The sequence below is a fragment of the Trachemys scripta genome, chromosome 3, assembly GCF_013100865.1.
Source record: "Trachemys scripta elegans isolate TJP31775 chromosome 3, CAS_Tse_1.0, whole genome shotgun sequence".
NCBI lineage: Eukaryota > Metazoa > Chordata > Testudines > Emydidae > Trachemys > Trachemys scripta.
The window spans coordinates 45712056-45729193 of record NC_048300.1 but is presented as its reverse complement, the minus strand read 5'-3'; the positions used below and the strand labels follow the sequence as shown (position 1 = coordinate 45729193).

The 17138-nt window shown below is 36.3% G+C and overlaps 1 protein-coding gene across 1 annotated transcript in view; it reads left to right on the top strand.

Annotated features, from left to right (window-relative positions):
• Positions 1-17138, top strand: part of GPATCH2 (G-patch domain containing 2) — a 185862-nt gene that overhangs the window by 140046 nt on the left and 28678 nt on the right. Inside the window, exons 6-7 of the mRNA XM_034764484.1 lie at positions 3199-3238; positions 6807-6877. Of these exons, the coding sequence (XP_034620375.1) occupies positions 3199-3238; positions 6807-6877 (111 nt within the window). The remainder of the gene's footprint in view (positions 1-3198; positions 3239-6806; positions 6878-17138) is intronic.

Genomic DNA, 17138 nt, shown 5'->3' with positions numbered 1-17138 from the left:
GGCCTCACTGTTGATTTTTGCTATTTATTAATAGAAGTAACTTGTATTCATGGACTCCTACACAGCTTGGGCTGAGAAGGCTCTGACCTTTCTTTTATTATGTTAACTCACGCATGCGTGCATTTTCTCTCTCTCTCTCTCTTTTCACACACCCTCCCCTCCACCTGTTCTACATATGAGTGCAAATTCAGTCTCTCACTTTCCAGTTCCTTGCTTTTTTTTTCTCTCCACTATAAAACTAGAAAAAGTAGCTGGGGTATTATTTATTTATATTACAATGGCCACTTGATCACCATATTTGAGGTCAGGAAGGAAATTTTTCCCCCCGGTCAGATTGGCAGACACCTGGAGGTTTTTTCACCTTCCTCTGCAGCATGAGGCCTGGGTCACTTGCAGGTTTAAACTAATGTAAATGGTGGATTCTCTGTAACTTGAAGTCTTTAAACCATGATTTGAGGACTTCAATAACTCAGACAGAGGTTACAGGTCTATTACAGGGTGGGTAAAGTTCTGTGGCCTGCAATGGGCAGGAGGTCAGACTAGATGATCACAATGGTCCCTTCTGACCTTAAAATCTATGAGTCTATGAGCCAGTTATGATCAGGGCCCTTTGTGCTAGATGCTATGGTACAGGCTTTCAGGGTTTACTACAGAACACTCAGTCTTTCCAAGCAATCCCACAGTATGCAACATATTCAGTACTTTCAGAGTGTCAAACCAACAGGGCATTTGAAGACAATACAAAAATTTCCAGGGACACTACTTTTCCTGCAAATCCATTAACCGAACTGTATTTAGAGGGGTTCTGAGGTTGCTCTACCTGGGTTTGGAGAGAGTTCAATTTAAAACTGTTATACTGTTAAACTATATTTAAATTAACCCTTTTCGAAATTAGAGTGGACAAGACATTAAATTATTCACTGTTTAGCGGCCCATAAACAGGGTTAGAAATAACTAGTATTGTTTTTCAGTTAGTGATCCATTTAATTCTGTGAAGACACAGTTTACATTTTAGCGGTATGTTTGATTCAACACCATCTGGTAACATGACTGAATACCTTCTACAGATTCCTACCCTGCTGCTTCCACTGATAGACTGACTTGAGTCTTCAAGAATCTTCTTGTGTCCTGTGTAGCTTCTGGCGGGAGAATCCATGGCCTGTCATTACTTAGTAACTGCAGCAATGTGAGAAATCTGAGCATGGTGATGTAGATGTTCAAAAATAGGAGTTTTTAAGTAAACATGGCCTGAGGAACTTTTCCATTGAGTACTTCAAGGGTTCATTTTGAAAACACACTCTTTTTGGTTATACAATATTGCCATTCGCGGCTAGAACAGTACAACCACATTTACAAAGAGTGTGGTGGTGTTTCTATGTATTATTTTAATGCATTGAACTATGTTTCTGTCAAGTTTGATTCCCCACTCTGGCACTTCGAGTGCAGAAGGTGAGGGCCCGCAAGGATTTTAAAAATTAATACTTGCCACTCCAGACTTGTATTAAACTTCCAAGGTTACAGCTTTTCTCTGACTTTGGCTTGGTAAACACTGCCACCACCCAAATGCAAACCCCTTTTTCAGATCCCAGGAAGGCGCACTTGGGAATTCCTTCCTGTGGGGTACCCTCAAGTCCTTTCACCCCCATCCCCCCCTCCGGGGAAGAGCTGAGAAAGAAAACAAAGGAAATTAGCTGTTGCTAATTTAACATGTGCACAAACCTCTTAGGACACCAAAAATCTAATCCTGTTCTTAAAAAAGGTAAATTTTATTAAAAAGAAAAAGAAAATACATTTGGAACTTAGGTTTTTGCTAGATTTTAAAAGAGCAATTCCAAAAATTAAGCACCCAAAATAGCTTTCTTGGGGGTTCAGCTTAAAGGTTACAAACAAACGAACAAGCAAGCTCCTGGGGTTAGCACAGAGGAGTCCACAGAAAATAAAAGAAATAAATCTAATTGCATCTTTCTTGACATTTCCTAATTTACTGACATATTTGGGTAGTTCTAAGTATAATCTGGTGATTTCCATACCTGGCAAAAACTTTTTACAGCATAGTCATAGCCCTGACTTTGCTCTGTTCCCCTCTCTCCGGAGAACAACACAGAACACAAAGGGAAAGCTTTTTTCACAATTTTAAAAAGTTCTAGCCTTCCCATTGGCTCTTTTGGTCAGGTGCCCACTCTGTTTTCTTTACCTGGGGGACTTTTTAACCCTTTACAGGTAAAGCAAGCAGCCACCAAGAGGGACTTCATAGCTAGCTGGCTGGCAAGGGAGCTTCCTCCCCCCCACCCTCCACCCCGCTTCATTTATCACAGTTGCCCTTCCCCCAAGATCAAGGGGCAATATATTGAGGCAGGGAAAGGGGGGGGTGTAGTTCTTCTTCTCAGGTGCTCTTCTTCTTTTCTTTTCTTTTTCCTAGATCTGAGATTTGCCCCCCAACAGCAGCTGTTAAATCCCAGTGTAATGCCACTGTAGTCACATTTGGAGACCTGCAGCCTGTTTCAGATCTTGATGAACGTAAAAGCCAGTTTAAAACCCCCAGTGGATACAGTGTGGGAAGTCACTGTGCTAGCTCATCCTATATTTCATTCATGACCTGCAGCCCTCCTACTATGCTAGTGTTTTGCCTCTGTAAAGTAAAAGATTGTCAGTAATGCCAAGTTACGTGACAGTTTTGAGACATGAGACCACCAAATTTATGTCAATTTACAACTTTAAAATAGAATTCAAATCCAAGCCTCAATTGGTAAAATGCTAATATATTAACATATACCAGTTAGCCCTCAGTGCTTATAGATCTGTTAAACTCTAATAATTAAAAGTTTACACTTCAGTAATAAGGATAGCATTAAATTGTTATTAATAGCATATATTTCAATATGCAGATTAAGACATGTAAAATGTTAGCATTTACGAATTAAATTAATTTAATAGAACATAATTAAATGTAAAGCTAATGGCTACTCAGTTTGCCTAAGAAGCGGAAATTTGCAGAGCGAGTGCATTCTTACATTCCTATCAAAACTGTAACAGACTTTGAGAGTTCCATAAAATATCCCATTAAAATAAAGCATAGCCGAAGGCTATATTTTCCTGGTGGACAATAAAATACCCAAAAGCACGCACAAACTGGTCATATGACAGCACGTGCTTTATGTAGTTATATTGCTAAACTCTTCTTTTCCTTTTCTCCCACAGCCACTGGTTTAGCCCTGGGGCTAGGAAGGAACATAGCCAGGTAAGAACCACTTTGATCAAGAACAGTTTACTTCATATATTTGAAGGAATTTAACTATCTCTACTCCAAAACTATTGGGTCAGTATTTTAATACATAAGAAGCAAAGCGGCCTTAATTCCATGTTTCCTTGCAAGCTACTTAAAAAACTTAGCAGCTAAGTATTTCAAAAGGTCTTTTGGTTAATAAGCTGGCGTGCCAAATGATACTAGATAAGCATCACAGGTCAGTTTTATTACCAGTTTAAGATTTCAGAATATATTATCCTGATAACCAGTTTGTTATTAACAATAGTGCCTGTGTTTCTCTGAAACTGTCGTGTTAATGCTTCTATAAAATGGGGAACACCTGACATTTTCCACACTATTTAAGAAATTCAAAACTGTGTAAGAACAAAGACTTGTAGGATGAAATCCACACCCCACTCTTCTCTGTTACTCTAGGTAAAAGGGTCAGACGGGTATAAAGGGGGTGTTAAATCCTGCCAGGTGAGGATTCTCCTGGTGCATAACCTGCAGAAGGTAGACATAAGCTCATGAGCTTCAATGTAGGGGACATGCTGGGGATGTGTGGAGGCAGGGCCGCAATGACTGCAGGGATTCCAGACAGTGTTATGACCAGCTGAGTAGCCCAGAGTGTCTGCTGTAATTTAGACAGGAGTGCAGGGCTATCCAAATTTTATCAGGGGAGTAGCCCCAGCTCAGGAGGGCACAGAGATAGCTTAAAGCAATCATAGCCCTCCTGTTCCCTTGGAAACTGCACAGAATCTCACAAGTTGTATGTTGGTTACCTCATACTTAAGATCAGCGAATTTAACAAGAAAACACTTACATTTGAATAGTGGAGTGTTGCTTAACTGGTGACCTTCCTTTCAGACTTTGAAAAATGCTTAGTTATATGCATGGCAAAACAGTAAGTTATTGACAGGACAAGAACTTTGTGCAAATAAGCCTTTCCCTTTTGTATCTTGAACAAATTAGTTCTTTTCAAACACTCAGGAAAAGTAACTGAATACATCAGTAGTACATCAAGCCTCTAGAGTAATTCATTGGGTCATATCTTAGGGTACGTCTATACTTACCTCCGGGTTCAGCGGTAAGCAATCGATCTTCTGGGATTGATTTATCGCGTCTTGTCTAGTCGCGATAAATCGATCCCGGAAGTGCTCACCATCGACACCGGTACTCCTGCTCCATGAGAGGAGTATGTGGAGTCGACGGGGGAGCCTGCCTGCCGTGTGTGGACCCCCGGTAAGTACCTTGTAGTTCAAACTAAGATACTTCGACTTCAGATACGTTATTCACGTAGCTGAAGTTGCGTATCTTAGTTCCAACTGGGGGGTTAGTGTGGACCAGCCCTTTAGCTGCAGCAAATTGATGTAGCTCAATTGATTTCCGTGGATCTGTGCTGATTTACACTAACTAAGTTCTAGCAAATAGATTTTAAACATCATAGAAAGCAATAAGTAACGCAGTAAGATGCAAGAAAATTCATCATGTTTTTAGGGCGATTCTGAACTCCACTAGCTTTGATAGCTCAGAGTTAAATCAGCATATCTGCTTTTCTTCCCCTTCTTTCAAACTCAAAAACAGACTCAGTCTCTCAACTAAACATACTTCCTCAAGCCTGACAGGGTGGAAAAAAAAATGAATTTCAGTTTTAGCTGTAAATTGTGAAAGTATTATAATACATATTATGATATGCTGGCTGACCTTTAACAGCTACACAGACAACTTTATATGATATTTGCCTCACATCATTTTGAAACTTTTATTTCTTGTGGAAGAAACAACTAGCATTTTAACAGCTGGCTTTATGTTGTCAGATTTACGGATTGTAACAAGTAACGCGTAATAAGTTGCAGTTTAAACGTAAAGAATTCATTTGTTATCCGTAATGTCTCAAATTACTTGATAATTAACTTAACTTGTACCTTTAGTACTACTTTTGAAGGTTCAAATGCAGACTAGCCATGCAGGTTTCCATGCTAAGTGGTGTCCCAGCATCCGTTATGCTGGTGATATCTCATCCAGCATGAAACCGGCAATGTGAATAACGCCTGTAATGGTAAATAAATAAATATTTTATTTTAAAAATACCTGATTTTATAATTTTTAAAATAATTTCACCTTATGGGTTGTAAAATTATTATGAAAGCTTTTGTACTTTTGGCGATGGCATTGGGGGTCTAGTAAATTAATAAGTTTTCAGACTATAGCTGAATCATATAGTGAATGTAACGTCATCACATGAAACAGAAACTAGTGATCTGTGATGGGTCTACACTTCAGAACCTGTAAAAGAAGGGAGAAAAATGAGTTTAACACTATTAAAAATTGACCCTCGCAGCATCTTAAAGAAATTTTCCTATGGAAGGCCAGGTTGTATAACTATAGATTTTACCTGTTATGGTATAATAATATTGTTCTGTTTAATTATTTATTTTTTGAAGTAAACACTATTAAATTAGAGCTTATGTAATTAGCTAGTAAAGATAGAAGTATGTAGTGGGTAAACTATTCAACAACAAAAACTGGTTATTTGAAGCACTTGCCCATCTCTGCAGTGGTACCGTGAAGTCCCCAAGTGTGTCCCCCTAATTTTTTTCTGACTGCCTTCAGTGAAGTGCTGCCTTAGTCTCTATGGCCATTTGTGTAGCTAAATCTTCAGTTCAGTTCGGCTCAGCACTTTGTTGAAGGCTTGGTTCCCTTTAAAATATGATTTTAGTTTATTTTGCTATTAGTTTGCACTTCTTCTGTGTAATTATTTTGCAGCTATTTCTAAATGTGTCATTGCCACATCACCCTCACATTGAGGAGAATCATATCAGCTGGAGATTTTGAATAATGAAGTAGTTTATTTTGGAAAAGTCTTCACATTGTATTTATTTGGGAGAAATTTCAAAAATAGGGTGGTCTAAAACCTACATTATTTTAGTCACCAGTGCTAGCTAATAGCTAAAAGTGTTAGGAAGATTGGGTATTTAGCTTTTGTTGTTGCTCTGAAAATTTCAACTTTTTGGGTCTCAGCAGAGTTTATAAACATTGCTTAACTGTTTAGATACCAGTGAAAAGTTTTTTAAAGGGAGCTTTTCTATCCCTTTTCATAATAAAGAGAGTTTTGAAGGTGAAAGTTATTGATTAATGATTCTTAAAAATCAAATCAAAATCAAATTGCTTTCAAATGTTTCACAGTCCAGAGTTAGGGTAATAGTTGTGGAACTCTGAAATTCTTTGCTTTCAAATGTTTTTTCTATAACTACAAAGTTCTAATAATGTTGGGTTTAAAATTAATGGATATGTAATTATAACCTTAACTCTACATGTTTCTTCACAAAATTGTATTAAAATGCTGTAATGACTGACCATGAATTTATCAAGAATGCACTAAGTCCCCAACTTTTAACATTTTTAATGGTCTTTCCATAGGTGACACTGTTAAAATCCAATATATAATACCTAATTTACTGTTAAAAAATAAAAACATAAAAGATGACAAAGCTAGGATAACATTTTTTAAAAATAAAAAATGGCTTTGTTTCCAACACGATTGTGAATATTTTTTGTGTAGCTTCAGCTCCTGCGGGATAACCGATCTGAGAGAGGACACAAGAAAAATATTTCAGTAAAAACAGCTAGCAGGTAAGATAAAGGTGAAAATATACTTTAAAATCACTAACTTAATTATCACTTCCAATATCCCAAAATTTTATATAGTGATTGACTCCATCCTTGATGGGCTTTTTTTTCTATCTGTAACTTCATTTTTATAGCCTCTTCTTTGTAATTTTAATCTTTTGTCAACGTTTGTATATTGGATTGGATTGATAATTGTATCAAAGTAACTTATTTACTCTGATTATAATCATTTTATTAATCAGCTAGATAAAATGCGTGACCAAGTAGGTTTCCTGACTTTGCAGTATAACTCTAAGGGTCAAGCAACTACTGTGTTACCTTTATATACTGTATACATATTTTTTTAATAATACAGGTCATTGAAAATAGCTTAACGCTTGTGCAATCTTGTAGCATGGTTAGAAATGTCATTTTCCTGTTAAAAAAACCCAAAACACCCGATTAGCAAACTTTATGAAAACAAATCTTGTCACTGGCAAAAAAAAAAAAAAAAAAAAAAGGTCAAGCATTGCAGTAATAACCAGTGTAATCATAATTAAATCTCCCAGGTATGTGACTGTTCATAGATCTTTTATATGTTTGAAATTTATAGTACATAATCCCCCCACTCCCCAATATTCACTGTAACAGAATTGCTTTATAGAACAGAAAATTACAGAAATGTTTTCTTTGCTGTATACAAGACCTATTATTTATACAGAACTTTTATTTTAATTTGTAGTGGTATTATTTGGGATGACAAATAAGTTCTTTTGAAAAGGCAATAACACAATAATAATAAGTTGAAGACTTGGGTAATATCCCACTTTTAAGGGCGAATAGGCACGTGGTCTTCAACTTTTTGCCTCACCGTATGTCCAGGATCTTTAGTTATTTGGATATAGCCATTTTTTTCATGTTAGTAAATAGTGGATGTTATTAATAGCCGGAGTCTGAGACCAAATATTCACTTTGATCATACGAGTATTAAATATGAAAATACTTAATTTTAATTGTGTGCAAGCTCAGATGACATCTTCCAAATGGTTGGTTCCACCAGTAAAGCAGAATCTGTTATACATCATCTTCACACAATTTATAAGACTCTTTCATCTGTTAAATGTCTTCCAAGGTAAACAAATATTATTTTAAAGATGTTTGAAAGCAATTTCCTGGTAAGCATAGTTCGGAAATCATATTTATGCTTAGAACAACAGTATATAAAGAGCATTGTCTTCCGTTGAGCTGAATTCTCTCCATAAGTGCATATTTAGGGCCTGATTCTCATTTCCTTGCCACCATCCAAAATCTCAACAATTTAACATTTTACCTTTATAAAAGTTGTTATAACAAATGGAAGAACTATATATGTTTAAAGCAAGCATGTATACCACATTGCAAACACACAATAACTCATCCTTATCGGTGAAATCCATTGGGTTAAGTTACCAGTATAAATAGAGTGGGTAGGATTTCCAGCATGGCAGTACAGTCAGCTCCTACAGCTTGACATAGTTTTAAGTTGCCATTCCCCCCAGAAGGGAGGTCATCACCTTGCTGCTGCATTTAAAATTCCCGACTTCACCCATCTGTGTGGAGAGACAAAATTTCTTTCCTTTCAAGCTTATGGAAAAAAAATTGGTTCAGATGAAGCTGATATTATGCATAAAGTTAATGAGAGGGCAAGTTCCGAATTGTACCTTTCTAGTAAATGTGAAGTCTCATTCCTGTGTATGGAATCTTGAAATGGATCTTTCAGTTCTTTACAAATGTGGTCAGATCCTTTTAAAAGCTGTAAATTAGCAAAGCTCTGTTGAAACCAATGAAACTTGACAAATTTACACCAGCAAAGGTTTTGGTCCACTCTTTAGCATAATCATAAAACAACTCTAAGTAAAGCTATTGTATTTGAGGTTACTATATGCATATGCAGCTAAATCTTTTGTTGAATACAAGTGTTCGTTCTCACTTGAAAGTCTCAAGCACTCTAAGATTGTTTTGCACATTTTCAGTGATTCCATTTGACGTGTAAGGATATTATAATTCAGATGATTAATCTCCTTTCAAAGAAAGCTCACAACAAATCATAACTATGACCAATAGAAGTGTCTTGTCTTGCGGTTTATTGCTAAATACAATAATAGAAAATCAGCAGATGGTAAACATTTGAGGGTTTATAAAATTATTACCCAGCACTCTTTAGACTTTTAAGCTGCTAGCCAATGCATGAATGTTGGGCATAGTAAATGCCACATTAATGGGTATTATGTGCACAGTATTACTATTATATATAAATATAAAAAATTGGAAAGTTATGTTAACTAAATGTATTATACTCTCCCTACAATTCTGTTCACCCATGTCAAGTATCCCACAATGCTTTGTAAAGCTCAAATCAGCTTTGGCATTAGAAAATAGGAAGCCTGTCAAAGCCAAGATACATGATTGATGTTTCTTAGCACAGGTTGGGATGTACCTCTGGGCCTAACTGGTTTGGACTGTAGTATCCAAAACAGATATTAGAAAAGTACAGAACAAAACAACAAGTTAAGGTAATGTTACAAACTGGTGGGTTGGATTTTAGTGACTCCTAAAAAGTTTTGTAACTTGTAAAATCATGCTATAAATACTACTAGCTATAAATACAACTATACTATAAATGCAACTTCTGTGTAAGATAAGAATTGTTTCCTGTAAGGAAGATATGCCTGTCTTGTTTTCATATTTTACTGTGGCTAAGCTTGGTTATTGGTCTCTTAAACGTTTTTAAGAACGAATCACAAGTGTAACCAAACTATTGCCTACGCCTTTTAATCAATAAAGCCATATCTATTCTTCTTATTGCAAGTCTGGAGTTGCAAAATGTATTTCTTTGTGTAGTTTCCACACTGGCTTATTTCTAGTCATGTGAATGTTTTGGTTTTTTTTTTTTTCTTTTTTCTTTTTTCTTTTTTGGTTGGTGTTCTGAAAGACATTTTCTCTTAATACTTTTTTATGTTTGCCTTGACTTTTCTTACACCTTCTGGATGAGTGACCACAGTTCTTGTCTCAGCATGTGGAAAAAAGTAAAGATTAGAGACCTACATTGCACTAGATCAATGAATTGTGGAATAATTTACTCCAGAACTGTATGAGGAAGGTAAGAAGGGATAAGCACTCAATCAGTCTATTACGGTCTTTTTTTCTGTGCAGTAGTGTTGATACTTTCTGGAGGAGCTTAAATATATTGGGTTGCTCATAACAGAGATAACAAACATTAAAAATTAAAAATGAAGATGAGTTTCAACCCTATGTACATTAAATATAGCCTCAAAGCAAGACTGGGACTGTTCAGTTTAAGAAAGAGACAGCTAAGGGGAATATGGTAGGATCTGTAAAATCATGAATGGTATGGAGAAAGTGAATAGGGAAGTGTTATTTACCCCTTCACATAACACAAGAACTAGGGGTCACTTGATGAAATTAATAGGCAGCAGGTTTAAAACAAACAAAAGAAAGTACTTCTTCACACAACACACAGTCAACCTGTGGAACTTGTTGCCAAACGATGTTGTGAATGCCTGTATATAACTCAAAAAAAAAGTTAGATAAGATTTTGGAGGATAGGTCCACCAATAGCTATTAGGCAAAATGATCATGGACCAAGCAAGCGGTTGCATGCTTCAGGTGTCCCTAAATACCTGACTCTCAGAAGCTGGGATTTGACGACAGGGGATGGATCACTCGATAATTGCCCTGTTGTATCCATTCCTTCTGAAGCACTATCAGAAGACAGGATTCTGGGTTAGATTAACCATTTGTATGACGCAATGTGACCGTTCTTATTGACAGATTACCAAATTTAAGATCTCCTTTTTTTGCTTTTTGGCTTACATAGCCCTAGAAGAGTTAGTCTATGCTGTAATCTATTGATTAGGAAAACAAAATTACAGACAGCCAAAGTACTTAAACTTCTAGAATAATTTTTATTATTTATAATGGTCTTCATTATTTTTTAAAGTATCTGCACATTAAGTGCAATAATTATTCAATCGGGTTTTTTTCTTCTGGCTCATAGTATTATAAATGGGATTTATGGTATGTACATGTATTGAGAGGCTAAAGGAAAAAACAAGACAAGATTTGCTGCCACTTTTCCAGATATGATAAAATAACTTGATCATTCATCACTGGTTCCCAGAGATTGTGTGAACTCTGTATTTTTAAGAACAAAACACATTTCCTGGCCCTCAGTTCTTTTCCATCACTAATTTAGAAGTGCTGACATCCGTACCTCCTGAGGGGAGAAAAAAAAAAAAAAGACAAGCACTCAGGGGCCTGAGTCTATCTGTTGTTCCTCTTTTCTGGGAAATCTGCTGTTCCTGAAGGCCACAGGAAACAGCACAGCCTGAAACAGGTCTCTTCACATCCCTAAAAGAGGGAAGCCTGTTAAGGATGGAAGCTGGGGAAATGTGGGGAAAGAGACGTGGTGGATAGTATGAAAGAAAAATGTCACATAGTGATACATGATAAATGTTAATAAGAATATTGAGCATACATTTTCCAGATTTTCTGTAACCCACCAACCCTTTCAAATCTCAGTTCTGTCCAGACTTCTGAATATTTTGGATAGGTTGGAAAAAATAATGCATCATCTACATTATATTTTTGTGATTTTATTTTATTTTGGAATTCTGTGTAAATTAATAATGAAATGGAGGGTTCTAAATTGAGAAAATTTACACAAAATGTGATCAGAGATTTGAAAAGCATATTTTTGCTTGAGATGTAGAAATATTGAGTTCAGCCTCCTTTCCATCAGGTCAGAAAGAAAATCCCCATTTACATTTGAACAGAACTCATTCAGTTTCATTTGATGATACAGATCACTGTATTTTGTTACACAGATGTGACAAATAGAATTACAGCTGCTCTTTATTTGATCTTCTAAAGAGACAAAGATGTGCAAGGATGCTGTCTGCTCCCTTTTTCCCATCATGTCATCTGTTGTTTGGGAAGGAGTCCTAATTTGCAGCAGATACAAAACTATTTGTCGTGATGCAGGTTTGCCAAAAATAAATGAAACCATTAATTACTACATTTTTTGAGCAGCTGTTAATAGATTGGGATAAGAAAACTGTACATTAGACTACTGGTTAATTACAAGAACTATAATTGTTTAATGTGGCTTTTGTGGAATGAAATTACTGTACCAGAAGATGTGAACTCTGTCTGTTTTTAGACACTGTACAGGAAAATGAACACATAGCTTTATATCAATATATCTAAGAATTGGTATATTTATACTATAATTACTCACTGTTGTCATCCTACACATTTATTTATATTCCTAACAAAAATACATTAAATTGGAGTTAAGATTAATATATATCCGTAATTAAAGTATAAAAAATTAGAGATGTTGTAGTAATTCAAATACAATGCACTACAAATACAGTAAATTGAGAATTAAGGTTAAACTTAAAGGTGTATGTTAAGATAGAAACATATAGCTAAAGCACACAGACAATCTTAACTCTTCTTTTAGTGACATTAATATTATTGTATGGTTATTGCATATACAAAATAGTGTTTCTAGTTGCAGATTAAATTAAAATGATTTTTAAAGACACTACATTTTTCCTCATGGTGTCACCCTCAGAGACGATGATGGCATGGTATACTATCAATGGCTACCACTTTCTTTGTGGCAGGTAGGATTCAGTCTAATTGAGAAAAATAAAAGATTGTGGCCATTTTGAAAAAGAGCAGTTTTTCATGGAATTCTCTGTAGTAGAATATTATTTGTCAGGCACTGCAGTAAAAGAAACTTTCAGTTAAAAAGAATAATAGTAAAAAATGAACTTTAATCCCTTTTTTAAAAACCTTGGACTATAGCCCACGTATAATATTTCAGTAAGTTTTAGCTATATGGAAACTTTGAACAGTCTCTGTTCTTCCATTAATAAGATAGCATGAGAAATAAAAATCATCTGATATTGAGTGCTTAATTTCTTAAATAACATATTTTTAATTAATTGTAACTCATAAACTAATTAATGGATGTGATTGGGCAGAGAATAAATTTTCTGGGATTTTACCAAGTAAACATGCTGTCATTTGGGGGAAGATGCACTGTATTCTTTATATATAAGAAAGTGGTTAAATTCTTGCTTTGAGTGTAAAACTCAAGTGAGCTTTAACTGTGGATTCCGCAAGCAGCTCCTCAGTACTAGTGCTTTAGCCATATCGAGCATTTTACCGTGATCTACACAAATAGTGGAAGGTTCTGAGCAGTTTTGAAAATCTGACTCTTAAAGTCTAAGAGTAAAACTCACTTGTGCTGAAGAGGGCTAGTCAAGACCCTTGACACCATTTCACCATTGTCTAGGAGCTGTGCTGGGAAAATTGAGCAAATGTTCACATAGGAGTTCCTGCTAATCCCCTACACACCACAGAAAGGATCTCTATGCCTGCCCTGCACCAGCACCAAACACAAGGATGGAGGCTAGCCATGGGACTCATGTCAATGCAGATCCAGTGGCCCCAACACCATGTGCAACTGACATGCGTGTACATGCCCATCAGAGATGTTAAGTGCATACTTGGACAGCTAACCCCTCACGCCACTATGCCTACACTCTAATTTTAGCATGCTAGCTCATTCAGAGCTAGTGGGGGTATGTCTCCTCAAGCTGGGAATTATACCCCCAGCGCAAAGTGTAGATATACCTTTGGTGTAATGGAAATTCATGTTAAGAATGTTGGCACAAAATCCCTTTTCCTGGTTAGAGCAAAAGGGTTTGTTTGCCTTGGAATTTCTGAAACAGCAGGAGACCATTATCCTGTAACAACATTCTACTTCAATAACATCATCTCTTTGCTAACCGCATTTCACACATACTTAAATATGAACCATATCCATCTTTTTTTTAATTACTTGACATAAATATCATAATATATGTTATGTTTAGAATTCTGTAATCTAAAATCAGTTGAGTGAACTCTCTTGATCATAGAGTATATCTTCTCATTCTTCACTTCTAAAAACAAATTAAGTTAGGTTTTCCTTCATAGTCATCATAATACCCATTTATGGACATTTTAAGAGTCGTTCTTTCAACATGACTTTTTCATTACAAATCATTCCAAGTCCTCTGTCTCAGTAGGTTCCAGTATTGTAGACACAGGAGTTTCCCATGATGAAAAGTACAAAATGGTGGTATTTCTTTGGGAAGAAAGCTATAGTCTTGAATGATCTGTTTTAATTTTGTTAAAACAGAATTTTTCTTTCCTAGCATTCTTTGTTGACTTGTTTGTGCACCAGGATATTGGTTTGGATTTGCCTTTGTCTAATTCATATACTTTTGATCAATTCCAACTCATGCCCAATTATATTACACTAAATTAACATAATTCAACAGATGTTGATATTTAAATGTTTTCTGGCATTCACGTCTTGGACAGCTGTCTTAGAGCTTGGGGAAAAGGCAAACGTTTAGAGTTAAATGCTGAACATATGCTTAAATTACTAATTAGAAAGAAGAAAAAACAATGCATTATCCTTTCTGAGGACAGTAAACCTCTAATACGGATTTTTTTTTTAAAGACTTTTAGTTCACAGTTAAAGTCCATTGGTCTCTGGAGATTGGGTGCTGTGGCATATACTGTGGAATTGGACTTCATTTCCATTTGGATTTGCTGAACGTGATGCCAAAAGAGACTTGCTTCATTCCGGTGAACTTGAATTAAGTCTCAGAAATGCTGGAAAAAGACAATGTGAAGACAAGTGTTAGAGTACTGTAGGTGGTGATGAGATAGTCCACTGACAAGAAATATTAATATTTTCCCATTCATAGTTAAATTGTGCTAATACTCCATTAAAACAAATGTCACTCTTACGTTTAAAGTTGCATGCTGAACAGATTGGCTTGATATGAAAGGAGATTGACATAGAACAATGCTACTATCACATCTGTTTAACATTTAATAAAAAGAAAAAAAGTGCATCACTTTTGATGGTTAATGTAATGGTCTTCACAATGGTAGAGGCAGATGCTGCAATCTGTGTTATGTTGGTGATGTCATTTTTATAACCAAGTCTGTGGAAAAAGCTTCAGAGCTTGTACAGTGAGTAACTGGATCTAGGGTGGAATTCTGATTTCATCTGAACAGTGTTTTTTGTGTAAAAAAAAAAAAAAAAAAAAAAGTGATAACTCTTGGAAGGTATACTCGTAAATAAGAGTTAGAAATGAACGTTCTATATTTCTATATAATATATATAATTTTCTACAAAAAGAACGAGGAGTACTTGTGGCACCTTAGAGACTAACAAATTTATTTGGGCATAAGCTTTCATGGGCTAGAACCCACTTCATCAGATGCATGGAGTGGAAAATACAGGAGCAGGTATAAATACTTGAACAGATGTGAGTTGCCTTACCAAGTATAAGGTCAGTATAACGAGACAATTCAATTAACAGCAGGATACAAAGGGAGGAAAAATAACTTTTCAAGTGGTAATGAGAGTGGCCCATTTCAGACAGGTTTCAGAGTGAGTGTGTAGTTGTAAATACAAAATTATTTTGCCAATTTCTTTTTATTAATAATTGAAAAAGATTGCTATAAACACTTTTGGTAAATTTTACAGACAATCCTAATTACAGCAGCAAGACTCTAGTCAAGAGGCTGCATATCTTACTAGTAACGTACACTTTTTTTAGTTGTTTATAACTATATATGGAGTTTCTGAAAATTAGCATCAGAGGCTGCAACCCAGGAATTATTTTTTTAGGGCTGTCAGTTAATCGCAATTAACTGACGCGATTAACTCAAAAAAAAATCACAATAAAAAAATTGTGATTAATCTCAGTTTTAATTGCACTGTTAAACAATAGCATACCAATTGAAATATATAAAATATTTTGGATGTTTTTCTACATTTTCAAATATATTTAGGTCAATTACAATACAGAATACAAAGTGTACAGTGCTCACTTTATATTATTTTTATTACAAATACTTTCACTGTAAAAATTCACCTCATACAAGTACTGTAGTGCAATCTCTTTATCATGAAAGCGCAACTTACAAATGTAGATTTTTTTTGTTACATAACTGCACTCAAAAATAAAACAATGTAAAACTTTAGTGCCTACAAGTCCACTCAGTCCTACTTCTTGTGCAGCCAATCGCTAAGAGAAACAAGTTTGTTTACATTTATGGGAGATAATGCTGCCTGCTTATTATTTACAGCGTCAGTGATACGTTGTATAATGTCACTGAAAGTGAGAACAGACATTCATATGACATTTTTGTAGCCGGCTTTGCAAAGTATTTACATGTCAGATGTGCTAAACATTTGTATGCCCCTTCATGTTTTGGCTACCTTTCCAGAGGACATGCTTCCATGCTGATGAGGCCCGTTAAAAAAAGAATATGCGTTAATTAAATTTGTCTCGGATGACGACCCAACATGTTGTTGGTTTTAAGAATACTTGCACTGCAGATTTGACAAAACGTAAAGAAGGTACCAGTCAGGGCCAGCACTTCCACTAGGCAACCCTAGGCATTCGCCTAGGGCGGCAGGATTTGGGGGGCGGCATTTTGCCGCCCTCGGCGGAAATTCGGCAGTGGGGGGTCCTTCCGCTCTGGATCTTCGGCGGAAATTCGGCGGTGGGTCCTTCACTCGCTCCAGGACCCACCACCGAAGTGCCCCAAAGACACGGAGCGGAAGGACGCCTGCCGCCGAATGCTCAGAGGAGCAGCGCTGCTGCCTAGGGCGGCAAAAACCCTGGCGCCACTCCTGGTACCAATGTGAGATTTCTAAAGATAGCGGCCGCACTCAGCCCAAGATTTTAGAATCTCAAGTGCCTTCCAAAATCTGATCAGGACAGGATGTGGAGCATGCTTTCAGAAGTCTTAAAAGAGCAACACTCTGATGCGGAAACTACAGAACCCAAACCACCAAAAAAGAAAATCAACCTTCTTCTGGTGACATCTGATTCATGATGATGAAAATGAACATGCGTTGGTCTGCACTGCTTTGGATGATTATCGAGCAGAACCCATCATCAACGTGGGCACGTCTTCTGAAATGATGGTTGAAGCATGAAGGGACTATGAATCTTTAGTGCATCTGGCACATAAATATCTTGCAATGCTGGCTACAACAGTGCCATGAGAACGCCTGTTCTCACTTTCAGGTGACATTGTAAACAAGAAGCAGGCAGCATTATCTCCTGCAAATGCAAACAAACGTGTTTGTCTGAGGCCTGGTCTACACTGGGGAGGAGGGATCGATCTA